Source organism: Macaca nemestrina, chromosome 14 (assembly GCF_043159975.1).
Source record: "Macaca nemestrina isolate mMacNem1 chromosome 14, mMacNem.hap1, whole genome shotgun sequence".
Classification (NCBI taxonomy): domain Eukaryota; kingdom Metazoa; phylum Chordata; class Mammalia; order Primates; family Cercopithecidae; genus Macaca; species Macaca nemestrina.
This window is the reverse complement of record NC_092138.1, coordinates 113,780,849-113,808,507: the sequence shown is the minus strand read 5'-3', so window position 1 is coordinate 113,808,507 and position 27,659 is coordinate 113,780,849. Positions and strand designations below refer to the sequence as shown.

The window sequence follows — 27,659 nt, the reverse complement described above, 5'->3', positions numbered from 1 at the left end:
TTTTAGAAGTACTCATTTTACAAAGCAAAATTGGGATTTGTGGCAGACAGGGAAGCCCCTTTTCACTTCTCTTGGATGTATAATGGGCAGTTTCCCTTTCCCCAGAATTTAGTACTACTGGAAGAGAGCAGAGCCTGTTCCCTTTACATCCTTTGCTTTTCTTACATCTGTAGGATGTGTAATTTTAACTGCTGCTGCTTTTTTTGAAAGGTAAAACTCTTGCCTATTGCATCCCTGTGGTCCAGTCCCTTCAAGCAATGAAGTCAAAAATACAGGTGTGTATCAAATGTGTTTTTCTGTCATTGCTTATAGTGCATAAGCAACCAGCAAACTGAACCCTAACAGAAATATTAGGACTAAAAGAATCTGTTTACACTGAGTATTTTTTTCACCTCCTTTTTATTTATTTATTACATAAATGTGTTGTATCTAAAGACTGTTCCTAGAGTTGAATAAATACACTTCACAATTGTCATAGTGAGTGTAACAGGGAAACTTTGTAAAATGCTCGCTGTGTGTCAGGCATGATGCTTTGCATGTGTTCCCTTCTTGAATCTTTAACTGCTCTCTCCCCCACCGTGTTTAAGTATTACTGTTATCCATATTTTACAAAGAAAAACAGGCTTAGGAAAGTTACATAACCAAGGCCATGCAACAAGTAATGGTGGAACTAGATTTCTCAGTTCTGTTTGGCTGCAGAGACCAAGCTCCTTACTCTGTGTGAAGACTTACAGCGAAGGTTAATTACTGGCTCCTGTGCTGTATGGGGACCATGCATCCGTGTCTTCCACGGTGCCTAACATGGGACCTTTTACAGAATGATGGCTCAATAACGGGGATTTGGTTTTGCAGCCGTCCCTTGATGCTCGAGTCTGTGTTGTATATAAAGCATTCAATTTTAGCCTTCTAAGTTCCCACATGGTGTTTACTTTTGACCAAGAAGGCTGAACTTCATATTTAAAACAGTGGTTTCTCATGAACAGTAAATATGAAAATAAGCACCCGTTTAGCTGAAATATTAATACGAGGACAAATTGGGCTGCCTCATTTTTTGAGATTATGTGGAATTTATCTTTAGTTGTGAAACGTGTTAATTTAGTGCCTGGGTTGAGCCCCTAGGAGGCCAGTTAACTGCTGTGATCCGTGGGCGGAGGCTTCATCTCAGATGCCAGCCCAGGATCCTACAGATACAGCCCTCGTTATCTCAGCTGAGAGGAGGTGGTAAGACCAGAAATAGAAAGTGAAGTGAGTGCAAAAAAACAGGCAAAAGCTAATCGATGACTGTTTTTCTCAGTTTGGATATGCAGAATTAGCAGTGTATGTAGCCTGCCTGATACTTGAGTGACAAATAATAATAGTGTTGCATTACAGTCTGTAAACTAAAACAGAATATCCATGAGTTCAAACTGATATAAATAAATTATTGAATACATAAATGAGGGAGAAGGTAGAATTCTTCTTTATGTAGAATTCTAATAAATATAGACATGATAGAAATAGAAAGTCACCATTTGGCAAATGCCACAGTAATATTGTTTCAGGCATGAGTTATCATAGATGCTAAAATGAGTAGATGAAAGTGTTGTGGGGGCTAGGGTGGGGAGTGGATATTTACATAGTCTCAAAATATCCCTCCACAAGATACTTTTTAATTACAAAGGGAAAAGCAGTAACTTTCCAGTCAGGAAGCCTGGCTGTCACTACCTTAACCAAATGATCAGTGTGCATCACCAGTAATGAGATGTTCTGACCTCATGTGCCCCCTGATACCCTGCACTGGGGAGGATACATCCCTTCTTGCCAAAAACGCATAACCTGAATTTGGTCATGAGGAAATGCCGTACAAATCCAAATCAAGGGACACTCTACAAAATAACTGGCCAGTGTTTTCAGAAAGCGTTAAGGTTATAAAAGACAAATGCTAAAGAACTACCCAGATTAAAGGGGACATGACAACAAAATACAATATGTAGTCCTGGATTGGATCCTAGTCTGGAAATAGGACATTAACAGGTCAATTGATGAAATTCGAATAAGGTCTGTAGATTAGTCAATAGCATTGAATCAGTGTTAATTTCCCAGTTTTGATAATTATATTATGGTTTTGATAATTGATAATACATATGGAGAAGCTGAGAGAAAAGCATGTGGAAATTCCTTGCTTTTTTATGCAAATTTTTTGTAAGTCTGAAATTGTAAGCCTGAATTCATTCAAAATGAATAGGTTCGGAATTTTTTAAAATCAGTTAAAGAAACCCTGCAAAATCATCCAGAGATGGAACCAAGTATAGCCATTAAAAAAATGATACTTTTTCAATTACCGTTTGTGAACTTGAACAAATATTTTTACTTTGTTGCTTGAAAAAGGGCAAGTTACAAAATGGTATGTATAGTGTGACCCGAGTTTCATAAGTAATAGTTGTGTATGTACGCATAAAAAGGCTGGAATAATTCTTAGCAAACTGTTAACATTGATTTTCTCTGAGTGAGGAATTTTACTTCCTAAAGGTAACTGATTTTTTCACCCCCATATTAAGTGGTTTACAGTGAGAGAATTTGTGTAAAGTGCTTAACATTGTCCCTGGCACATAGAGAAAAATAAATGTAAATTACTACAATCATGTAGTAAAGTCTCATCCACTTACGGACTCCGGGAGAACATCTTGCCAGTGGAGAGGTTTTTCTTTATACCAGTAGAAGAGTTTGGACTCTTTGAGCTATTTGACTCTTTGGACTATTTGGGCTGGAATGGCTTATACAGTTCTAGCCTAACTCTCATTTCATAGATCCGTGACTGGAGGATGAGAGAGATTTGATGACAGGGGAATTTGATGATCAGGGGAATGGTGTGGTGGGCAGCTGTGCTCAATCCTGGGTCTGAGGGTAACTTGAGGCAAATCGTTCATCCTCTGTGCCTCAGTGTCTTTGCTGTGGCACAGGGACAATAGCAGTGCCTGTCTCCAAGTGCTGGGATCAGGGTTGAGCTAATGCATGTGCAGTATTGAGACCCGACGTGCAGTGCATGGTGACATCATGCTTTAGCCATCATCAGCAACGTGGTCATGTGGCTAGTTGGAGGGGCAATGATTTGATTGGTTATATTCAGAACCATTAGTAAGCCATGTCATTTTTTATTTGCTGCAATATTTTAAAAAATCACGAACAGGTCATTCTATTAAAGACTGGAATATTCTGCAGAAACACAGTTTTCCAAGCCTCAATTTAATTCACTTATTTCAAGTAATACTCAATATAGTCCCTTGGAGTTCATTGTAAAATGATTTGACCTGTAAAAAATTTATCTGGAGGGCACAGCAAATTTAAGGCACCCAACAGATTCTTAAATTACTTTGGTGATGGCATGAGAACGGACTGCTTTTCTGTGTCCACGCTCTTCAGTTATTTTGGCTCTGATTTTTTTTTTTTTTTTTAGCATCATATCCATCCTCCCTCACTTACTTGTGCCCTGCGAGGAATTGATTTTTCTTTCTTCTTCTCTATGTAGTAACACCTTTTGAAATGTCAGAATTTCCTAACGTCACACGATGGCACATTGCTACTGTTGTACTAGCATATTTACCATTCCTAGCTTGTGTTCAGTGTAGTCTCACAAAGTCGATGTTGAGTACAGACGACTCTGGTTTGAATTCCAAATCCTTTTCTTCTTTTGGGTAAATGTTTCTTATGCAAAACACGAAAACCATACCTGTAATTGAATTTGCTGTTAGCTCTGTGCTTAGCTTTGGCACTAACATTGTTTTGTTTCATTCATTCAGTGTCTTTGAGCACTTTGGATGTGCAAGGCACCGTTGGCTTAGGGGCCTTTTTCGGATTACTTTGGTTTCTTCTATTTTTTTATTAATACTTTTTAAATATAACGTACCATATATGTTTTAACAATTTTGAAGGGTACCAAAAAAATATATATATAGTGAAAAGTAAAGTCATCTATTCCCACTTTGCCCTAGTGGCACAGTTTGCTTCTCAAGATGCCATGGTGGTTATTAGCCTCTTGTATATCCTCCCAGGGAAATTTGTGCCTATCAAGCAAATATGAGTATGTGTAATTCCTCTTACCACTTTTTTGCGAAGTGTTTTTTCTGTTTTGCTTGGTTTGATAATGAGTGGTTGTTTTGTTATGCAGGATGTTCTGTGCTTTGCTTTGGTTCCTTTGATGTGTTTTGGGCTCCTTAATTAGCACCATATTGGGCTACCTTGTTCTTTTTGAAGACTGCCTGGCATTTCATTGTATATATGTATGTACTGTGAATTACTCATTCTCTTATTGGATGGTGGAATTTATATTATATTCAGTATTTTGCTACAAACAAGGCCACTTAAATACTCTATAGTCTGTAAAATATTCTACAACCTCTTTATGCACACATATGCTCTGTAGGAGAACTTTCTGTAAGTGGAATTTGCATTTTTATTTTAGTAGGTAATGCCAACATTAAACTTGAAAGGGAATATGCCGGTGTGCCCTCCAGCAGCTGTGTAGAAGGTCCAGTTTTCCCATGCCCTCCAGTGCTCTCAGCTGCTTTCTGTTTCTTCTTCTTTTTTTTTTTTTTTTTTTTTGAGACAGAGTCTTGCTCTGTCACCGAGGCTGCAGTGGAGTGATGCAGTCTTGGCTCACTGCAACCTCCACCTCCAGGGTTCAAGAGATTCTCCTGCCTCAGCCTCCTGAGTAGCTGGGATTACAGGTATTTGTATTTTTAGTAGAGACAGGGTTTTACCATGTTGGCCAGGCTGGACTTGAACTTCTGACCTCAAGTGATCTGCCCGCCTTGGCCTCCCATAGTGCTGGGATTACAGGCATGAGCCACAACATCCGGCGCTTTGTTCATTTTTCTATTTGAATTGTTTTTTTTTGTTTTGTTTTGTTTTGAGATGAAGTCTTGCTGTCTCGCCCAGGCTGGAGTGCAGTGGCATGATCTCAGCTCACTGCAACCTCCGCCTCCTGGGTTCAAGAGATTCTCCTGTCTCAGCCTCCTGAGTAGCTGGGATTACAGGCATGCGCCACCACGCCTGGCTAATCTTTTTTGTATTTCTGTAGAGACAGGGTTTCACCGTGTTGGCCAGGCTGGTCTCTAACCCCTGACCTCAAGTGATCCACCCACCTCAGCTGCCCAAAGTGCTGGGGTTACAGGCGTGAGCCACTGTGCCTGACCAAATTGGTCTTTTTTTAAAAACTGAATTACAGGGCTTTAAAAAATCTATAAATTAAGGAAATTAGCTATTTCTCTCAGGTGTGGCATATTTTCCCCCCAGGTTATCATTTGACTCTTGGTTTTGTTTAGGCTTTATTTTTCATTCTGAAATTTAAAATTTTTAGGTAATAAAATTTATTAGTGTTTTCTTTTAAGGTTTCTGAGTTTTATGTCATCTATTAAAAGGACAACTTAATTCCAGCTTTGTTTTCCTAACTTTATTTTTTTCTCACAGGACTTTTGAATTAAACCATCTTTTTCTTGCTGATATAAAATGGTCCTTATATTATTTTCTAAATTTTGGTATCTATTTGATTCTATTCTCAACTCTATTTACTATTATAATCTCTATTCATGTGCCAGTATCATTATTTGTAATTGCTGCAGCTTTAAATTATTTTAACATCTGATATGTTTTTCATAAATGTCTTGGTTATTTATATACATTTATTTTTCCATATGAACTTTCAAATCAGGTTGTTTGGTTATATATGATATTTTATATATACATGTATTTGTGGCATTTTTGTTAGAATTACATTACATTTATGGACTGATTTAGAGAGAATTAGCTTATATGTACTATTGCATCTTCTTATCCGGAAATAGGGTATATCTTTCCGTTTATTCAAAATTTACTTTATGTCCCTCAGAGATGTTTTAAAATTTTCTTCATATAGATTTTGTGTATTTTTTGCTAAGCTTATTCTTTTCGTATTTTTTGTTGCTATTAACTTTTTATATTGGAAGGCTACTGAATAATAATAATAATTATTATTATTATTATTTGAGACTGAGTTTTGCATTTGTTGCCCAGGCTGGAGTTCTATGGCATGATCTTGGCCCACTGCAACCTCCACCTCCTGGGTTCAAGTGATTCTTCTGCCTCAGCCTCCTTAAGAGCTGGGTTTACAGGCACCCACCACCATGCCCAGCTTATTTTTGTGTTTTTAGTAGAGACGGGGTTTCACCATGTTGGTCAGGCTGGTCTCGAACTGCTGACCTCAAGTGATCCGCCCGCCTCGGCCTCCCAAAGTGCTGGGATTGCAGGCGTGAGCCACTGCCCCTGGATGGTTATTGATTTTATATTTTAATTTTGCATTCAGCTGCTTGACAAAATTATCTTGTTTGTAATAGATTTTTAATTCTCTTACGGTTTTTTTTTTCTAAGATAAAATAACATCATCTGCTAACAATAATTTTGTCTCCTATTTTCTAATTTTATACATCATATTTCTTTCTCTTGTCAGATTGTTTGGGCCAGGATCTTTAGAACAGTATTCTAGAATAATGGGGTTAGTTGGGTGTATTACTCCATTTTTACGCTGCTGATACAGACATACCTGAGACTGGGAAGAAAAGGAGGTTTAATCTGACTTACAGTTCCACATGGCTGGGGGAGGTCTCCTAATCATGGCAGAGGACGAAAGGGGTTTGTTTTTTTTGAGACGGAGTCTCGCTCAGTCGCCCAGGCTGGAGTGCAGTGGCCGGATCTCAGCTCACTGCAAGCTCCGCCTCCCGGGTTTACGCCATTCTCCTGCCTCAGCCTCCCGAGTAGCTCGGACTACAGGCGCCCGCTACCTCGCCCGGCTAGTTTTTTGTATTTTTTAGTAGAGACGGGGTTTCACCGTGTTAGCCAGGATGGTCTGGATCTCCTGACTTCGTGATCCGCCCATCTCGGCCTCCCAAAGTGCTGGGATTACAGGCTTGAGCCACCGCGCCTGGCCGAAAGGCATTTGTTACATGGCAGCAGCAAAATAGAATGAGGAAGAAGCAGAAGCGGAAACCCCTGATAAACCCATCAGATCTCTTGAGCCTTACTCATTATATCACGAGAATAACCGACCCCCATAATTCAATTACCACCTCCCGCCCTGCCCCCCTGCCCTCCGTCCTAAAACATGTGGGAATTCTGGGAGATACAATGCAAGTTGAAATGTGGGTAGGTGCATAGCCAAACCACATCAGTGGCAACCTTATTTTGTCCCTTTCTTCATCGAGAGTGCTTCTGATGTTCTACAACCGGCCACCCCGTGTCCTGTCCATTTGGAGTCTGCCTTTATTTATCCTGCTCATGGCATTTCTTTCCTGTGTGTCAACAGCGCAGTGATGGCCCCTATGCCCTGGTGCTCGTACCAACGAGAGAGGTAAGCAGGCTCCCTTTTGGGGCAAGTTTTAAGCACATGCTTTCACTAATGTCCCTTTGAATTTAAAAGTGGTTTTACCATTTTTCTCCCTACTGCACAAGCCACTGCACACCAGTTCCATTTGCCTGGAAGCCATCCTTCTGGTTCTTGTCAAGGAGAAAAATTCAAGTAGTCTCCGAGAATCATAAGCATGGAAAAGTATTTTCCTATTGTCTAGAAACCAATGACACTATTAAATGTCTGTTTAGTCGTGTTTTGAATTAAGTTGCTTAAAAAAAAAAAAACCTTGCATTTTTGTAGGCTTCTTTTTTTTTAAGCAACTTAATTCAAAGCCAAAAGCAGTTGGCTCTGCAAATGAACCTTTAATTTTTTTAAGAAGCTACTGCTACCAAAAATGTTACTTGTTCCTAAAAGTTAAACTTTTCAATATTTTTTTTCTTTCTTGGTGGAACTCTATTCTATCTAATCTATTTTATTTGCCCACAGTGGCAACTTCGGATTAGGGTATCTGGTTTCTATATCAAATGCTGATCACTTCCTTACAGAGAATTGATCACAGAGATGATTTGAAGTCAGCCTTTTATACAGCCTGCAGTCCCCTATCTCAGCTCAGTCCAATGAAGGAGCAGGCACAGAAGCTATTAAAATTTTTACAGCAGCAAACTTGCAACTTCTCTAGGATGCTTCATGAATACTAAATATGTGGAAACTGTATATACATCCTTTAAGAACGGGATTCTGTATGAGGCATTTTTGAAGGTTGTTAATGGTTGTAGCCTACTTTAATTTTCACTTGCTTTGTTCTCCAGTGGAGCTGTTGGTTTGCTTTTGTTTTATTGATGTAAACTTGAGGAGTGACCTTCATCTCCCGGGCTTCACATACCCTGGGACAGTTGTAGAATACAGTCATGGCACCTTTAGAGTGAAGTTCCCAGAGGCTACCCTGTTGCATCACTATTCTGTCTTACCTCGCATACATATTCTTTCTCTTTCTAAGGAGAGTCAAATTCAGGTTACTTTGGTTCATTCCCTTACATTTTTGTGCAGCATAGACTTGAACTTCTCTGTGTGGCACTCTGGGAATTTGAGCCAGCAGAGGGAGCACAAAACACTATTTTTGTGTATGTCCAACAAATAGACGTGGTGTCTATAACTCTTTGCCCAAACTGACAGGTTGCAGAACCAGTCTAAGAACAAGGTATATTAGATTCCGTGTATAGGATTTTTTTTCTTCTTAAATGTTAACTTCAGGTCCAAGTTTGGATCCTAATCACATTACATTGTCTTTTTTTTAAAAAAAAAAAAAGGGATCCTGTTGATCATCTATAACTTTTGAAATTTTTACAGCTGGCTCTACAAAGCTTTGACACTGTCCAGAAACTGCTTAAGGTAAGGCAAACCATGAGTTCCATTTTATTTTGCTTCCTGACTTTGAGGAAGGATTTAGTATACCACAGTCTATTCTTTATTTTCAAAGAGATAAGAATTATTTCCTTTTGCCTGGATATCTCTGCTCTCTCTAGGTAATTTATAGGTTTTTACTGCTCTAAACCCACCCATTTCTAGCTTAGCTGGATTATCAGTGACTCCTGGTGGATAAAGTCCTATAATTGGTTCATCATAGTCACTAGCAAGCCACATAGAGAAATGCACAGGTATACCCTGACGGTGACCCAGTGGAAAGCAACTTAGCTGCAAGTAGGGTTTGTTTAGAAAGGAGAGTGAAGGTTTCAGAGTCGAAGCCAGCCAGCTCACCAAATTAGGTCATGAATTGATCCATTCTTTCTTTTATTAGGGGTGGAGAGTAGGGAAAGGTGTTGCTTGGGTTTTAACCCCAAAAAAGGCAGTAGACTTACTGAAATGTGTTTTCAATTCAGGCTCTGTGGGGAAAGACAGGGAAGCTACTTGAATGATTTAAGAAGCTCACATTTCTCTCTCACTGTGGTAGAAGCTAGTTATATACCTATAATTCAAGTTACTACTGATAGTGTACATGGGTGTAGCAATGCCTAGGAATTGTGTCTGCACAATAACACCTTATACAATGAGAAGCGCCAGTTCTCTCTCATGCCTTAAGGGAATTTGGAATCAGTGTCTGATGTTAGTAAAGGGGCTTTGCACTGACTGTGGTCTGCTGTCTTTCTGTAGCCTTTCACCTGGATTGTGCCTGGAGTGTTAATGGGAGGAGAGAAGAGAAAATCAGAAAAGGCCAGGTAGGAAGAGGTTTGTTGGTTGTTATTTCCTTCTTGAATCTGTCCTGCCTTCCTGTTCCATAAGGCTGAGTCCTTCTAAACCTGCTGAGAGCTTTGTCTCAGGCTCTGCTTCCTAGTCCCAGTGCACAGGGACAGATTGAGTCAGTGGGGAGCGGTCACCTCTAGACGGTGCTGTTTTTTAAAATATTAAACCTACAAACACGTTTCCTTCTGACGTTGCTAGTAACAGTGCTGTCACCTTCTTAACTCCCACCTACCCAACGTCCTACAGCATCCCTGGTTTAGTATACATCCACCTGGGTGCAACTCGCTTTTGTGTACATTGAGAGTTTGGGGTTTTGTTGTTTGGTTTTACAAAAACAAGATCATTAACTCATATAATGCTTTGGGACTTGCTTTTTACAACCAAATATGTTTATTCCTTTCTTTATTAAAATTTATAATGAGTGTCAGTTGAAAATTGTTGCAACAAGTAAATCTCAAATTGTCTTCATTCTTTTGAAAACATTTTTATTGTATTACAGCTTAATAACCAGTACTCAATAATGATGCATGTAGTCTATAACCAAGAAGTAAATATGAAACCTGAAACCTCAAAGCATTGGTTAGGATTCGACTCAGCTGTAAATAACAAGAAATAACAGTGGCACAAACAATACACAAGTTTTATTTTACTTCCACATTTAAGAAATCTGACAGAGCCAGTCCAAGGCTGGCCTGGTGCTGCAGTGTCGGGGACCAAACTCTGTCTTTTTGTGCCACTATGGAAGGATTCCATTTGTAAGGTTACCTCATAGTCTTAGATAGTTGCAGGCATTCCAACCATTGCGTCTAATTTCTTGCCAGCAGGTACAGAGATAATCATACCTGGTCCCTCTGAAGGTGCTTGTGTGATTGGCATGTTGCCTTTACCCTTTTATCCCATTGCTAAAACAGAAGCATGACTATACTTAACTGCAAGGGAAGCTGGAAAGTATATCCAGCTAGGCTGGGTGCAGTGGCTCATGCCTGTAATCCCAGCACTTTGGGAGGCCAAGGCAGGAGGATGACTTAAGACCAGGAGTTTGAGACCAACCTAGGCAACATAGCGAGAACCCCATCTCTACAAAGAAAAAAAAATGTGCTAAAAATTGGAAGCCTTTATTACTATGGACTAATAGGAAAATGGTTGTTTGGGGAATGAGAAATTAGATTTATTGTATATAACCCATGGGACAAAGCTTTGAGCCCCGTTGTATGGAAGTTATGTAAAGGGCTTAGCATAAGAAAAAAGTGTCCTAGCAATTGAAGCACACTGGCATGGGATAACTTGCTCAGATACTAGATTCCCTAGCACAGAAACCTTCAAGAACAGGCTAGACTACAATCTCTTTGGAAGGTTCTAGAAAGGATTTGTGAATCAGATAAAGAGCATTGGATTATGTAGTTATGATTCCTTTCAAAGTTAAGGTTTTATGATTTTAATGTAATTTCAGATCGTAACAGTTGCATCTCACAGTACGGGGAAAGACTCAAGCACAGCTTTCTACCCAGTTTTTATGTTTTGTCATGATTTCAGGCTATGGCACGTTTGTACTGTACATGAAATGAGTCTGTCTCTTTTGCCTTTTTCCTGTGTTTTCTATTGGCGTAGCCCTGTTTGATTTACTTTCTTTTATGATACATAATTTTAAACAGACTCCGCAAAGGAATAAATATCCTTATCTCAACTCCTGGACGCCTGGTGGATCATATAAAATCCACAAAGAACATTCATTTTAGTCGGCTGCGGTGGTTGGTGTTTGATGAAGCAGACAGGTGAGCCTCGTCCCAGGATGATGACAGGTAGAAGAGAAGGGCTGTTTCTGCTCTCCTTGTTGCAACTTCTGTGGCCCGTTAGACCACACTTGCTCTTCATATAGATGAAAATGTCTTTTTTTTTTTTTACAACCACAGAATCTTGGATTTGGGTTTTGAAAGGGACATCACAGTGATACTTAATGCTGTAAACGCTGAATGCCAGAAACGACAGAACATCTTACTATCAGCGACACTCACAGAAGGTGAGTTGGAAAGAAGTGATGGGTCCTTCTTTGTTCTTAATGAAGAGGAAGGACCTAGATTTAATCTGGGTTGTTTGCTGCCGTGATTCTCAACCTCAGGGAGGTGAGGGGCAGGGAGGGAGATGTCCTTAGAAGACTGCCTTTTCAAACTGTATGTTCAGCACTCCCAGCTTCGCTCTTCAAGTCATCCAAGACAGATATGTTCCCCAGCACATGGGGAAAGGGAGAAAGGGCAGGGATGAGGACGAGAAAAGACTGGCTGCCGTTGGCTTGGTGGTTTCGTGAGGTTTTTTTGCACTTGCAGCCCACAGAGAGCAGGGCCCTTGCACTGAAGATGATGACCTCTTATCTGAGTGCATTTTTGATGTAATCACTCTTCCTCCTATAGAGCTATTAAACTTAAAAAATATATCAATGAAGCTCTTCTCTGTCTTCCATCCATATGCAATAGAAATTCTTAGCTCTCTTTTATCGGTGGGAACACGAAGGCTTGGAAAATTTGCATCACTCTACCAGAATCACCCCACACAGTGAGTCATTGACCAGCAGTGCAGCTTTCACATTCTCGTGTCTGGTTTCCTTGGTTTACTAGGCCACCTTGTGATGTGCGTGTACCAGATGCCATGCATGTGACCCCTCACAGTTCCCCATGTTCTAAATTTTGAGGGATGATTCATGAAAAAGGGATTCTGTGGTCAAGAAAGTTTGAGAAATACCCCACATCCCTCCGTTGGATATTCTCAGGGCACATTAACATAATAAAGGCCCTGAGAGGGCTGCTTAGAGCAAAGAAGCTTTTGTGAAACCTTTGAAATCCAAGGTTTACCATAACTTGATCAAAGAACCCTTTTGGGAGGTGGAAGTGGGCGCAGTATCTGTTGCTGTCTTTTGGACGCTGTTCCATAGGTGAGTGTTTATAGAACGTTGGTACAGATTGGTTATTAGGCTGTGGGAAGAAGTTTTGGTAGATCTCCCCGCAACACACACGTTAGCAGTAGGGCAGATCAGTGCTGGGACTTGGTGATACCCATGGGGTAACATACATAGTCCTAACATTCATGGGTGGGGGTGTATAGGGGGTATGCTTTTGTGACCAGTTTCACAGTGTGTTTGTTGTCTGCTTTGCCCTTCTCACTTTTATCCAAGGTGTAACGCGGCTAGCTGATATCAGTTTGCATGATCCAGTCAGTATTTCAGTCCTGGACAAGAGCCATGACCAGTTGAACCCAAAGGACAAAGCGATCCGGGAGGTCTGTCCTCCACGAACTGGCGACGAGCTGGACAACTTTGCAATACCAGAGAGTCTCGAGCAGCACGTGACTGTGGTTCCCAGCAAACTGAGGCTTGTCTGCCTAGCGGCCTTCATCCTTCAGAAATGCAAGGTGGGACTGTGCGCTAGTGCCAACTTGATCCGGGGAAGAAAGGCCTGCTTTCTTGTGTTAAGCCATTGGTAGCAATGAGTTAAGACACCAAAAATCAGAGGTTTTCCAACTTATGTCTGCATTCTGGATGTAAACTTTGATGTACATCCTTTCAGTCAAGTTTTAGGATTATGGTAAAGAATCAGAGGTCAGTGGTAGCCATGATGTTCAGCTTGAAATCTGTCCTCGATACCTTTCCTGGGACTGATAGTAGGCACATCACAGGTGGTGGGAACAGCTGGATGTGAGGCAGACATAGGGGCTTGTGCTCATGTTTCTCCAAGAGTCCTGGCATTTGTGCATTTATTTACTAGACTTCTGTGATGACTCTGACGTGAGAAGATAGTAAGTGGAAGGGCTTCAGGGTGAAGATTTTCTGCATGTGTAGGGTCTCAGCCAGGTAGTGTTGCTGTGGCAAGCCCTGGATGAGTAAAGGGAATGGAGCTCCCACCCAGCTGTGCTCTGAAGTGTGTTTATTTTTGTCAGATAAGGGAAACCCGTTTGAAATGATAGTTGTGTCGTTTTCCTCTCCTGCATTCTTTGTAGAGTGCAGTATCACTGTTTTTGTTTTTTAAAATAATTCAAAGATAGTCACCTTTATTTCCAAATGGGGGTCAGCATGACTGTATAGTTTAGAGAAATACTCATTTTGGCGTCACGTAATCTTAAAATATGTGGGTTTTTCCTCCCTTTGTATCATGTAGTTTGAGAAAGACCAGAAGATGGTTGTCTTTTTCTCAAGTTGCGAGCTGGTGGAGTTCCACTACAGCCTCTTCCTACAGACCCTGCTGAGCAGCTCAGGGGCGCCGGCATCAGGGCAGTTGCCATCTGCCTCCACACGATTAAAATTCCTACGGCTGCATGGCAACATGGAGCAGGAGGTGAGCACTGATCTCCCTGTGCAGCGACAGCACCGTGGCCCCACGTGGAGATCGGGACGAACCTGAGTCCAGCAAACCTGTTCTTTAGGCTCAGCAATGGCTACGACCCTTGCACACTCCACTGGGCAAGTCAAGAATTAAACGAAAATGGGGGACCCACTGGAACTAGAGGGGATCACACTGCTGGATTGATGTGGGCAAGGAGAGTCTATTGTTCCCATTTGCTTTTGCTCCGGGAGCTGGTCTCTTCCACCCGAGAGAGCTCACAGGCCCCGACTTGGCCTGAATCTACCTCAACCAGCTGTTAAGGCAACAGAGTACCACTAAGTAGCTGGCACCAGGGAAGGGTTTTGCCTTTTTAGTACCCAGTGTGTAATTAGGGCTTGATGTCTTCAAATTAAGAGCATTAATGGAGCTAAATTGTGGATCCCATATGGTACTGCTGAGCACGGCTGCTGTCATTGTCAACAAGACACAGCGCTGCACTCAGAACACTTTCGGTTGGGAGAGGGTACTGTGAACCAGAGGGGCTGCGGGCTCCCAGTTCTTTCTCGGCACGGAGTAAGATTTCCGTTCACGAAGAAGAGTACAACATTTCCTCTATTTTAGGGACTTAGCTGTGTGAATCGCATTCCTCCACTCTTAACTAGGCCGTTTGGTAGGGAGTCGGGGTGGAGTATGGGAGTGAGATACGCTCACTGGAATAGGGAAAGAAAGGACGAGCAAGACTCGGAAGTAGGAGCCATTTTGCCCTAGAGGCAAAACCTCGTCGCAAATTAGAAAGTGGGAAAGAAAACTAGAAATCGGAATGAGATTTGATTTGAGCCAGCTTAAAAGATCATAACATTTTTAGAGCTAAAAGGGACACCAGAGGTTTGACACGATCCTAAACAAGTCCAACCTCTCTTTGCTTTTGCTCTTTTGTTTTAATACTGAAGTAAATAGAGGCCCAGAAAAGCGAACTTGCTCAAGGTCACTCAAGGACACAGGTTATTTGCCGCAAGATTATATAGAAATCCCTGGATATTCCAGCCCTTGTGCATTAGGTAAACTCTTGGTCTTTACCTTCAGATCCCTGATTCAATCAAACTTGTTGATTTTAGTTTTGTAATACCATTAATGGTTTGGGGTTTTGTTTTTGTTTTAAGCTTTGTTTACTAATCCTGTGAGTCTGTTTTTACCAGAAGTGTTCTGCGGCGTCGATCCAAGCGATTGGGGGAAGCTGGGTATGGACTCAGAATAGTCTAGGAATTCGCTATAATAGATCACACACAAGAGTCTATAGCTTCATTATACAGAAGCTATTCATCTCACATTGTAACAGGGGAGTAGTCTAGCATGCTGTTTATAGCTGTGCCCTCTGGGGGCACACTGCTTGTGGTCCTGTCCTGGCTGTCATTTGCTGGCTGTGTAATCTCAGGTAAATATTTAACTTCTCTGTGACTTAGTTTCCATGTCTCTAAAGTGGGGATGATAATTGTACTTCCTTTAGGGTTGACTCAGTTAATGCAGACAGCGCTCTCCAGGGCGTAGCACACAGGAAGTGCTCAGTAAATGTTAAGCTCCTTTATTATTATTGTTTTTATCTGTCTTTCAGAAATAGTTCTGTTTTTATAGTTTAAAAGTTTTTTTTTTTATAATTAAAATTGTGTTTTTGTAGTTTAAAAAGGAGAATGTCTGTGTAGTATTTAGCTTTTGCAGTGGAAGACAGGAGGTTATAGTATCCCTGTGTTTTATTTTCTAAGTATTAGGGGTAAGTTTCTTGTTCCAGACTAAGCTGAAACTGTCCCACTTAAGTTTTCCTGACTTATTACCCTGGCCACTATCCTACAAGGCCTTAGCATGGTCTCCTTAGATGGTTGACATGATTCTAAATAAGTTTCTGAGCATTGGATAGAAGTTACTATTTGCAGGGTAGTTGTGATGATGACTGACATGATTCTAAGTAAGTTTCTGAGCATTGCATAGAAATTACTATTTGCATGGTAGTTGTGATGAAAGTCCCAGAGTTTGGTAGGTTTTTTTTTTTCTTGCCTCAAATCTGAATACATAACTAGTCTTTAAGGTGTTTCGTAAGCTTTTATGAACTTTTTGATTTTTTCTGATTCTGATTCTAAGATACAGCCGTTAAAAATGATCATTTATAAAGACCATGCAGCAGACTGGACAAATGGATCTGTCCTTTTGAGGGTCTGAGCACTGACTCAGGAACACAGTTCCCAGGTTCGGATATAATTCCGGCCCTTTACCATGTGTGTGTGTCCTTTGGGCAAGTTCCTTAACCTGTCTGTGCCTCAGTTTTTTTCTTCTGGAAAATGGGGTGATGATAATACCTACACATAGGGTTGTTGTGAGGATTAGCGAAGTTCAGACGTGTGAGGTGCTTAAGCCAGTGTCTGGTACGTGGTGAGCACTCAATGAATGTTTGTTGTTTGTATGTCTTTATCCAGTGTACTCAGTGAGGTGTGCCCTGGGCTTCCAGCCATGGACAAAATCTACGCACATGAAAGTCCAGAAAGACATACTATAGCACACAGTGACTGTGCCAAAGCAACAGAGACTTTACTTTTTTCCAGATTTTGGGTAGTTTGGTTCTATTTCTTTGTATTTGCTGCTGACGGGTGAATGTGACCAACTCAAGTGCATAGAGCATCATGACTGAAGAGCATTCAGAAGGCACCGTTGCAGGCTCATACTGAAAGCATTCTAGGATGCTCACCTTTTGGTCCAGCAAGTCTGTTTCTAGGAATTTAACCTAAGAGAGTAATTAAGAATCTACACAGTGACTTATTTACAGAGATGTTTGTCACAGCATTGATTGCAATATTACAAAATCAGCAGGGCGCGGTGGCTCACGCCTGTAATTCTAGCACTTTGGGAGGCTGAGGCTGGTGAGTTGCTTGAGCTCGAGTTCACGACCAGCCTGGGCAGCATGGCAAAACCTCGTCTCTAACAGAAAATACAAAAATTAGCCAGGCATCGTGGTGCATGCCTGTAGTCCCAGCTACTCAGGAGGCCAAAGTGGGAGGATCACTTGAACCCGGGAGGTGGAGGTTATAGTGAACTGAGATTGTGCAGTGAGTCTGGGTGACAAAATGAGACCCTGTCTCAAAAAAAAAAAAAAATCAGAGACAACCTTCATTGCATACAACATTGGTCAAATAAATAATGGCGCATCCATTTAGCTGAGTACTGTTTCACCACAACAGATGACCTGGTCTTTGAATACTTATTGGCATGAAGAGATGTTCATATTCTGTTGCTATCTAAGAGCATGTTAATAGTATAAATAGTAGGGTGCCATGTTTTTGGAAAGCTACATATTTGGTTATGTGATGCATAAAAGGGGAACTCGGGAAACATCAAAGTATTCCCAGTGGTAGTGGTGGTTTGCCTTGAGTGGTATTTTATTTTCTTCCTTTAATGCAAATATATTTTCTCTCCAATTAAAATACATAGTTTTATAAATATCTAATTTTTTTTTTTTTTTTTTTGAGATGGAGCCTCGCTCTGTGGCCCAGGTTGGAGTGCAGTGGCGCAATCTCGGCTCACTGCAAGCTCCACACCCCGGGTTCACGCCATTCTCCTGCCTCAGCCTCCCGAGTAGCTGGGACCACAGGCGCCCGCCACCACACCCGGTTAATTTTTTTTTTTTGTATTTTTAGTAGAGATGGGGTTTCACCATGTTAGCTAGGATGGTCTCGATCTCCTGACCTCATGATCCGCCCGCCTCGGCCTCCCAAAGTGCTGGGATTACAGGCTTGAGCCACCACGCCCAGCCGTATCTAATCTTTTTTAAAACTGCCTGTAGAGAAGGTTGGTGATTCTTTATTCCTTCAGAGCACTTGTAGGAGAATGTTTAGAATACATTGCACACAGGTTTGGAACCCTGCACGCAGGAGCTTGCACCTTCCTGTTCTTGTTTTTGGCCATTCCTGGAGAGTGTGCCTCCCCTGGTACTGTCTCCCAGAAATGTGCACCCTCACAACCCCTGCTACTTCACCGTAGCCTCAAGTCTGGTCCTGTAAGTACAGGGTCATCTTAGAAGATATAAAGAATCCACTTCCTCCTCTTTCCTGGCAAGCCTCTCTGTGCCTGAAAATAGCTCTAGCAGTAGGAGATGGAGCGAGCTAGGGAGATCTAAGCCTACCTTGCTGGAGTTTGTCTCTGAGTTGTAAAGCTCTATTTTTCCTTGTTTTTGTAGGAAAGAACAGCAGTGTTTCAGGAATTTTCACATTCCAAGAGAGGCGTCCTTCTTTGCACGGTACGTATCGTCCTGTCTTCCATGCGAAGGCTGATACATTTCTGTGATGGCTGTGTAATTTTTTGTCTCTTGACAGTTTGTCCTGTGGTCAGTCCTACAGGGCCCAGGAACACTAGGGGCCCCTTGGTGGGGCTGGCCTCTTTGCACTTCTTTCTTGTTACCTGACAGGGCCACAGATAGCCAGCCACCACCGTGCAGAAGACTTGGCAATTTGCTCACTAATAGTGGCAGCTGTTGGTCTGAAAATGTGTGAATCTTGGAGATTTCTATCCACCCAAAACTTGTAAATTACAGCTATCGGGAGTAATTAGAGCTGAGAAAGTCTTTCCACAACAAAATGACTCTGCTCGCCTCTGCTCACCTTTTCTTAAAGGAAAATTGGTGCATTTGGGCCAATTTTATTTGCTGTTGTCTCTGACTGTCATTTGCCCTGTGATTTCAGGGCCAGCTCCCTCAGCCTTAGGCTCTGCAGTCCTGGATAGCTGCCTCCTCCAGCACAACACTGACCTTTTAAACTCATGCCTCTTGTGCTCTTTCGAGATTAAAAACTCACACCTTCAGTGTTCTGTCCCCACCGCCCGGGGATTCACTTTACCGTAGTTGTTGCTATCTCCAAAGATTAAAATGCCTTCTCTGTTCCATCTTGGATGATGTAACTTAATCCCCAGCTGGTTAATGGAGAAGTTCCTATATATACAGTAATGAAATTGTACTATAAATTTAGTCAATCCAGTGAACAAGTGCTGGGTAGAAACAAAGATACTAAGCTGTTTGAATGCCCATCTAGGCCACATTTGATGCAATTACTTTTTAAGGAACTTGTATTCCATATTCACTATTAAAGGCAATGGAGACTTTTCTGTCTAAGTGTTGAGTTTCTGTATGAGTGCAGCATGGTTTCTTGTGTGTATATATATGTGTGCTCACCTGCAAGAGGGGGCTTGTTGGTAACCTGCTTATCACAGTGTTGGTTCTCATGTGTGCGAGGCAAACAGTGGCTCTGCTGACACTCATTCAGGCCTGAGAGCTGTCACCATGGAATGCTTGCCTCCTGAGGAGATCTGTGTCTGACCAAGTCCTTCCCTTTATGAGGCCCATCCACGAGTCACATGTTCAAGCTTGTTCTAAAGCCAGCTTTATGCATGGCCTATAGTGAAGATAAATTCTAAATAATCTACTTAAAGAAATTTGTTGGGCCAGGTGCGGTGATTCACGCCTACAAGCCCACCACTTTGGGAGGCCGAGGTGGGAGGATCGCTTGAGCCCAGGAGTTCACGACCAGCCTGAGCAACAATATAGCAAGACCCCGTCTCTACAAAAAAAGTTAAGGACTAAAAATTAGCCAGGCATGGTGGCACATGCCTGTAGTTCCAGCTACTCAGGAGGCTGAGGCGGGAGGATCACTTGAGCCTAGAAGGTCGAGGCTACAGTGAGCTGTGATTGCACCACTGCATTCCAGCCTGAGCAACAGTGAGACCTTGTCTCAAAAGAAAAACTTGTCAACAGTCCTTATTATATCTAACAATACTTTGTGGAACCTGACTCCTATTTGTCTCTTTTCACCCTACTCCCCCTTGTTCCCTACCCTTCAGCCAAACAGCCCCCTCTTTCAGTCCTCGAATGTATCATCTGGCTTTTTCTGGCCTTGGAGCCTTGGTTCATGCTAGTCCCTCTGCCTGGAACACTACCATGATTTTGACTAAACCATCCTTAGGTGTCCCCTTAAATTTTATGTCTTCAGAGAAATGAAACTCAGGAGCCCCCTGTTCTTCCCCACGAGGCCATCCCAGTGCACCCTTCATTTCTTCGCCGTAATGCTTATCCCGCCTGGTCTAGGTACCTTCCCAGCCAGTCGTAAGCATCGTGAAGACAAGGACTGTGATTTGTTTGCATTTCTATCCCAGTGTCTAGCACAGAGCAGGCACGCAGTAGGTGCTTGGTTTTGTAGATTGAATTGGGGGCAATAGATGGGGCCCAAGAAACTCGATGTTGAGGGCTACCAGTGTGTGTGTTTTTCTAAAGACAGACATTAATAGACTTGCTCACTGGGAATGGGTTTTTCATTCCTCTGGTGTTACCTGAGAAGTGAATGTTCTGGACTGTCAAAATAGAAAGCAGTAGGAACCTTTGGGGTGGAGTTCAGGTTATGATAGGAACAGAATATTTTATCTTTGACCCATAACATGCTGGATTTATCCCTCGGAAATTGTTGAGTCTCCCAGTATGCAAACGCTTTACAGACACGGGTGAGCTGTAAGCCTTAAAGAAAACTCCAGGTATCTGAAGTTCCGCTGTTTGTATTTTTAGTAGCTCTGCATGGAAGAGATTATTCTTTCTGAAATAGTTAATATAATTCTTGGTGAGGTCAAAAGCATACGATCACTTTCCTTGTTCTGTCTATCTGATGATACCTGCAGGCACATGGTATCAGCTAGACAAAGAATGCCATTGTCTTGGCAAAGCACAGTACCTCCCAGCCCTCTGCGCCCTGCCAGTCCCGGGTGCCACATGTAAAGAAAACTCCCTCGCCCACAGCCTGATTTGTCTAAAGCCCTCAGTCTTTGTTCATTTTCTAGTCCAGGTCACTTCAGTTTGCTGATCTTTTGGGAGCTCTCTTTGCTATGTAGTGAAGATGACTGGAGAAGAGCTGCATGGGGTTCCTTTCTCTCAGTTGCTGGGCCAGAGCAGGAGCGCAGGTTCCCAGTCATGGGAAGTCCTTCGCTTCTCTTGGTGTTCCTGCCCCTTCTGCCATGCTTGTTTGCTCTAGCTGACGCTTCTGGCATATGAGAGCTTTGGGGCGAGTGGGACGCACACGCTGTAATAGATCATGCCTGGGTCGGGGGAGATGCTGCCACTCTGCATCCTTTTAAGCAGCCTGTTGCTTGCCAGGCTATCTGAACGCTCTCCAGGAGCCTCCTTGGTGTTAATGAGGAACGAGGGCCACTTCAGGACGAGACAGATGGAGAACTGGCTTCTTTTGATAAAGAGGAATCGTGTTGTTAATCGTTACGTGGGGATTTTCCCCCCTTTATACTGTGCCTTTTGCCATTTTAATTTATCATCCCGAGATCCTTTTAACAAGGCCAGAATGAATGTCTTTATGAAAATTTGGAAATAGTGATGTGCCCACACAAAAGTTCACAATTATGCTATTTCCTTTACTGTTACAAAGTCCCCCACCTCATTTTCCTTCCTGCTAGGAACTGTTAAGGGTGCATGTGTGTGTTTTATTTCATTTTAATTATAAACATCTCAAAAGCAGGGACCTTTTTAATTATCATGCAGCTCTCAAGCCCTGATACGTGGCTTGTGTACTGTGGCTGTTGAGTAAAGGTGTGACTATGGTAAGATGGAGTCTAGGCAAAGCTTAGTTGGGAGCAAAAGAAATCAGTTTGTGAAAGACGAGGAATCCTCACGCATTCACAATGTAATTTTGTGTCTTCTGGGAAACTAGATCTAAGAAAAAGCCAAGGTAAGTAGGAAGTAGGGATGAGCAGAAACGAGGCATTGGAAGTTCAAAGCCCACTTTCCCAAGTGGAATTAAGCAACCAAAGGGATCAGATATCAGACACTGGATTATGTGTAAAGTGTTATTTCCTCCTGCTTATAGTGAAGAGCTCACCCTAAGCCAGAGGAAAGGAACCTGGTTTTTAATACCATCATTATGCTGATGAGTTGATAAACAGAAGTACCACTGACTGGCCGGAAAATGGAGTTTCCGAGCCACCTGATTTTCAGGCTGGTACTAGGTTTTCTGTTGGTCTCCTGGTGGCTCTCCTTGGTTGTCCCTGGATGGAGTGCAGTCACCTTTTTCCCAGAAAGAAGCTACCCGCGGCCCCTGCTGGGTGCCGACTGTCCCTCGGCGTCCTCCTTGGCTGTCCAGCGCACGCATTTCTTTTTCGGAAGATGCACCTAGATCACCTGTGCTGCTTTCCTCCACCTTCTCAGTATTTTTTTCCGCTTGAAGCATACTGTTCTGTCTGTGCAGTTCTTAATTTCCTCTCCTCCTGGGAAATTTCTACCATGCCAGGAGGCTAGGAGACAAAGGAGATAAGGCTGTGAGAGTCACAGAATGTCAGTTCTGTGCCCCAAATAAATGTAGACTTTCGTGCTTTTCTCTGGGGTATGCTTTTTAGGTGAAGTTTATCTTTTTCATTTTATTTTGTTTGTGTTAACGGAAAGATCATTTGGAGATTGTTTGCTGTTTACTCAGTTACGCTAACTCATGTTGCCAGTTTTTTGGCGGCTCCAGCCAAGATCTCTCGCCTCTGACAGCTTCTGCACTCTCTCCTTCCTCCTCTGATTACGCAGCCCAATCTGTCACCCGGACAACGGGGGCCTGGACCCTGCTGATGGCTTTCCACACACGGCAATAATGACTTTTGGCAGGCCGGGAAGGCGTCAGAGGCGAGTGTGCTGCGTCCCTTCTCAGAGAGACGGCAGGCCCCCTCTCCCTGTTAGTAAAAGCACTTTGTGAGGTTCTTGGGTAAATAAATGAGTCATTTTAATCCAACTGACAGGCTGGCACCTGAGCAAGCTGCCTTCCATCTGTACTCCTAGGTCTCATGGAGGCAGCCAATTGTCAGGCCCAGGGCCTTCAAGGCCTCACCGTTGAGTGTCTTTCAGAACTGACTTTAGCAATTCTTTTGCCCTAATTAGCTTAAAGGAATAAAATGAAGCTACATCTAAGTCCTAAGAGCAGACAGAACAGAATCCTCTGCCGAGTCTTGGTGGGTCATGATCTCCTGTTGATCTGATGTAGCTGGCTGACTGTGCTCCAGGGAAACGGAGGCTCTGCTGCTTCCCTGCGACCTCTCCCGGGGTGGGGCGGGGGCAGAGAATGAGATATGATGGAGGAGGAGAGTACGGAGACATTGAAGTCACTTCTCTGCCTAATTGCCATCGTACCAGTTCTTACTTCACCAGGGTAAGTGAGATTTATAGAATCTCAAGAATACTGAGATTTGTAGGTCTCAAGATATTTGTCACATACATGGTCTCATTTGATCTTAGCAACAACCTCATGATGTACATAGCATGGTTCTCCCAGCCATTTTCTAGGCGGGGCAGCTGAGGCTCAGCTTGCTGAACTGACCCACGCGGATTGGACAGCCCCTAAGTGGGACTGGAGCAAGCAGTCCAGTTCTCTCTTCCTAGACCAGGACTTGCCTTTCTTTCTCCTTATTCACTGTGGTAGCCTAAAGAAATGGCTGAGTTAAATCTGGGGGAGAGAAAACAAGGAGTATTGGGCAGCGGTTGGCCATCAGTGAGGTTCCCCCAACAACACGCATTAGTGGGAGACCGGAAGATTGTGTCTTAGCCTGTTGTCCAGAGCTAGGTCACCTAAGTAGGAAATAGAACCTTGAAGACACAATGACAGTCTGCCGGCGTCCTTCGTCACTCACTGTTGCAGTGTGTTTGGACTCACGGTGAGTTTCATGAACATCACACATTATTTTAGAGTCTTTAGAGTCTTAGTGTTTGCTGGTTGAATTTACTAAGCCAATGAGCGTTAAATTTTTTACAAGGCCTGTCTGTGAAGCTCGAGCAGCCTGTGCCTACATGTATCTCCCACTGCAGGGCACTTAAAGAAATCAGTTCTTCACAAGAGCTTTGCAGATGTAAGAACTCATCAGTGTTTCTAAAAACATAAACTGTAGTTGGTGTAGAAAGCCGCTCCCGCTCCCCTTTAGATAGAGAACATCCTAAATTGTGTTTTCAAAGGCATCAGCTCTGCAGCATCAGCCTTCCGCTTCCAGAGCCTGTGGGAGCTGTCTGAAAACACTTTGTGGGTGGTTGACACACTTTTAGGACATTTAACTTCTGCTTACACACTTACAAATGCAGCCTAGCCAGCATTCAAAGGAAACCCGCAAATCTGAGGTACGAGTGAAGGCAGACAATTCCTGAGGTACCCTCAGTGGTCCTTCTAGGGGAGTGATGGTGGGGTGGTATCTCCCCCAAGTCCTGCCTCTGACCCTGGGGGAAGCAGGAGTGTGGTTTTTTGTTTTTTTTTTTTGAGACAGAGTTTTGCTCTTGTTGCCCAGGGTAGAGTGCAATGGTGCAATCTTGGCTCATTGCACCCTCCACCTCCCGGGTTCAAGCAATTCTCCTGCCTCTGCCTCCGAAGTAGCTGGGACTACAGGCATGCACCACCATGCCTGGCTAATTTTGTATTTTTTGTAGAGATGGAGTTTCACCATGTTGGTCACACTGGTCTCGAACTCCTGACCTCAGGTGATTCACCTGCCTCAGCCTCCCAAAGTGCTGGGATTATAGGTGTGAGCCACTGCACCCACTGGGAGTGTGTTTCGTATAGTACTTCACATAGTATTATTGTTTTTCAAAAAACTATGTACAGGCCAGGCAGGGTGGCTGACACCTGTAATCCCAGCACTATGGGAGGCTGAGGCGGGCAGATCATGAGGTCAGGAGATCGAGACCACTGCACTCCAGCCTGGGCAACAGAGAGAGACTCTGTCTCAAAAAAAAAAAAAGAAAGCTATGTACATGTGAATCCTTTGTGATACCTAACAGTGGGTGAGGGGTGGGCTGTTTTTACAGAAGTATCCCAGAGCTGTGAAATGGAAGGAAGGAATGATAGACTTAAAGAGTCATCCAGGTAACAGTACAGACAAGGGCCATCAATAAATGCTAAAAGCCTTGGGTGAAAGGTTTTAGGAAACAGGACCATATTATTCACATGGTCTCAAAGTGTCACTCCCCAGTTACTCGTTACAAAGGAGAAAGTCACCTTCGCAACAGAGGGACCCATACAGGACAGACTGCCCCGGTGTGTTTCCCGACATGGAACCGTGGGAAGCACACACCACCCTGAGGTTGTTTCTGCCAGAAAGCCTAACCAGAACCTTACCATGAGGAAGCAGTTAGACAAATCCAGTTGTCTGATGTCCTCAGGAACATTTTGATGTTCTTAAAAAATGACAGACATCGAAAAACTAAGTCAATCAAAGGCAGGGGTATGGTTCCAAACAAAGGAAGTCTACAGAGACATAGCGGAGTGCGTGATCTACCATCTGATCCTAGTTTAGGAAAGAAAAACAACTGTAAAAGGCATATTAAGGCGTGGTGGCTCATGCCTGTAATCCCAACGCTTTGGGAGGCTGGCATGGGAGGATCGCTTAAGCCCAGGAGTTTAAGACCAGCCTGAGCAAAAAGAATCTAGATTAGCCGGGTGTGGTGGAACTTGTCGGTAGTCGTCCAGCTACTCAGGAGGTTGAGGCCAGAGCGTCACTTGAACCCAGGAGGTTGAGCCTGCAATGAGCAGTGGTTGTGCCACTGTACTCCAGCCTGGGCAATAGAATGAGACTCCATCTTTTTTTTTTTTTTTTTTTTTTTTGAGACGGAGTCTGGCTCTGTCACCCAGGCTGGAGTGCAGTGGCGCGATCTCGGCTCACTGCAAGCTCCGCCTCCCGGGTTTACGCCATTCTCCTGCCTCAGCCTCCTGAGTAGCTGGGACTACAGGCGCCCGGCACCTCGCCCGGCTAGTTTTTTTTTTTTTTTTTTTTTGTATTTTTTAGTAGAGACGGGGTTTCACCGTGTTAGCCAGGATGGTCTCGATCTCCTGACCTCGTGATCCGCCCGTCTCGGCCTCCCAAAGTGCTGGGATTACAGGCTTGAGCCACCGCGCCCGGCCGAGACTCCATCTTTAAAAAAAAAAAAAAAAAGAGACATCTTAGATACAGTTGGAGAAATTTGAATATGGACTGTTGATTAGAAAATGCTATTCAGTGTTAAATTTCTGAGGTGTGGTAATAGTGTTGTGGTTATGTAGATCAGTGTCCTTTTAGTTAGGAGGTGTGTGTTAAAGTATTTCGCGGTTATGGGCGCCTGTAGTCCCAGCTACTCGGGAGGCTGAGGCAGGAGAATGGCGTGAACCCGGGAGGCGGAGCTTGCAGTGAGCCGAGATCGCGCCACTGCACTCCAGCCTGGGCGACAGAGCGAGACTCCGTCTCAAAAAAAAAAAAAAAAAAAAGTCATGATGTTTGCAACCTACTTTCAGATGGTTCAGAAAAATGTGCTTGCATATGTGTATGTGTGTGGGGGCATGAGTAGATAGATAGAACACAGATGGGCCAAAGACTGGCGGTAGCGGAATCTAGGTGAAGGAGTTACATCTGTATCTCCTTAATCTAGGTTATACTAGTCTTTTAACTTTTCTGTAGGTTTAAATTTTTCTAAATAAAAATTGTAGGGCCGGGCGCGGTGGCTCAAGCCTGTAATCCCAGCACTTTGAGAGGCCGAGACGGGCGGATCACGAGGTCAGGAGATCGAGACCATCCTGGCTAATACGGTGAAACACCGTCTCTACTAAAAAAAAATACAAAAAAAGTAGCCGGGCGTGGTGGCGGGCGCCTGTAGTCCCAGCTGCTCGGGAGGCTGAGGCAGGAGAATGGCGTAAACCTGGGAGGCGGAGCTTGCAGTGAGCTGAGATCCGGCCACTGCACTCCAGCCTGGGCGACAGAGTGAGACTCTGTCTCAAAAAATAAATAAATAAAAATTGTAGGGGAAATGGTAAGAATTCATTGTTAAAAGAAAGCCAAACACAGAGAAAAGTAAAAATCCCCCTAGATCCTTCCATCCAGAGATAACCACAGTTGGTGGTTTTGTGAGCTTCCATCAAGGTATTGGTTCTCCATCTGCCTATTTAATGTTTTTTGGGTGTTGTTACCCCTCCTTTATTTTTCTTTAACTTTTTTCTTGAAGAAACCAGATCATTTGTCTTTTAGAATACCCTACATTCAGGATTTGGCTAATTGTGTCCTCATGCTGTTCAACATGTTCCTCTTTCCCATACTTCCTGTAAACTAGTAGTTGGATCTAGAGACTTGATTAGATTTAGGTTCTAGTTTCAGGTTTTATTTTGTTTGGTGAGAATATGTCATAAGTGATACTCTGTATTTCCTATAGTGACAGCTGTTTATCTTTTTAAATTATGCCAAGACACTTCCACGGTCTGAGTCAAAAGTATCAAGATTCATTAAAGAAAGTGTAGCTTCCGGGCCAGGCGAAGTGGCTCAGGCCTGTAATCCCAGCACTTTGGGAGGCTGAGGCGGGCGGATCACGAGGTCAGGAGATCGGGACCATCCTAGCTAATATGGTGAAACCCCGTCTCTACTAAAAATACAAAAAATTTGCCGGGTGTGATGGCGGGCACCTGTAGTCCCAGCTACTCGGGAGGCTGAGGCAGGAGAATGGTGTGAACCCGGGAGGCAGAGCTTGCAGTGAGCCGAGACTGTACCACTGCACTCCAGCCTGGGCAACACAGCGAGACTCCATCTCAACAAAAAAAAAAAAAAGAAAAAAGAAAAAGTGTAGCTTCCATCTTTATCCTATCCTTCCTCTTTTCTTCCTCCCCTAGTGGTGACGATTTTTTTGAGCTTTGGGGATTCTTCCCACCATTATTTCCTACTGAAATATGAGCAAATATGTTTGTATTTTCCCAACTTCTTACACAAGC

The 27,659-nt window shown here is 43.1% G+C and overlaps 1 protein-coding gene across 11 annotated transcripts in view; it reads left to right on the top strand.

Moving 5' to 3' along the window:
- LOC105464063 (DEAD-box helicase 31) overlaps positions 1-27,659 on the top strand; it is a 179,964-nt gene that overhangs the window by 10,384 nt on the left and 141,921 nt on the right. For 9 of the 11 annotated variants that reach the window (XR_011612900.1, XR_011612899.1, XM_071078508.1 and 6 more), the window contains 9 exons: positions 211-275; positions 7,313-7,357; positions 8,705-8,746; positions 9,506-9,570; positions 11,248-11,367; positions 11,506-11,612; positions 12,759-12,994; positions 13,738-13,914; positions 18,119-18,178. Coding sequence is in view for 9 of the 11 variants with exons in the window: in XM_071078508.1 (XP_070934609.1) it covers positions 211-275; positions 7,313-7,357; positions 8,705-8,746; positions 9,506-9,570; positions 11,248-11,367; positions 11,506-11,612; positions 12,759-12,994; positions 13,738-13,914; positions 18,119-18,178 (917 nt within the window). In the remaining 2 variants the exon portion in view is untranslated. Of the gene's footprint in view, positions 1-210; positions 276-7,312; positions 7,358-8,704; positions 8,747-9,505; positions 9,571-11,247; positions 11,368-11,505; positions 11,613-12,758; positions 12,995-13,737; positions 13,915-18,118; positions 18,179-18,620; positions 24,500-27,659 lie in introns of those variants that run through there. The other 2 variants (XM_071078509.1, XM_071078504.1) reach the window with 2 other exon arrangements.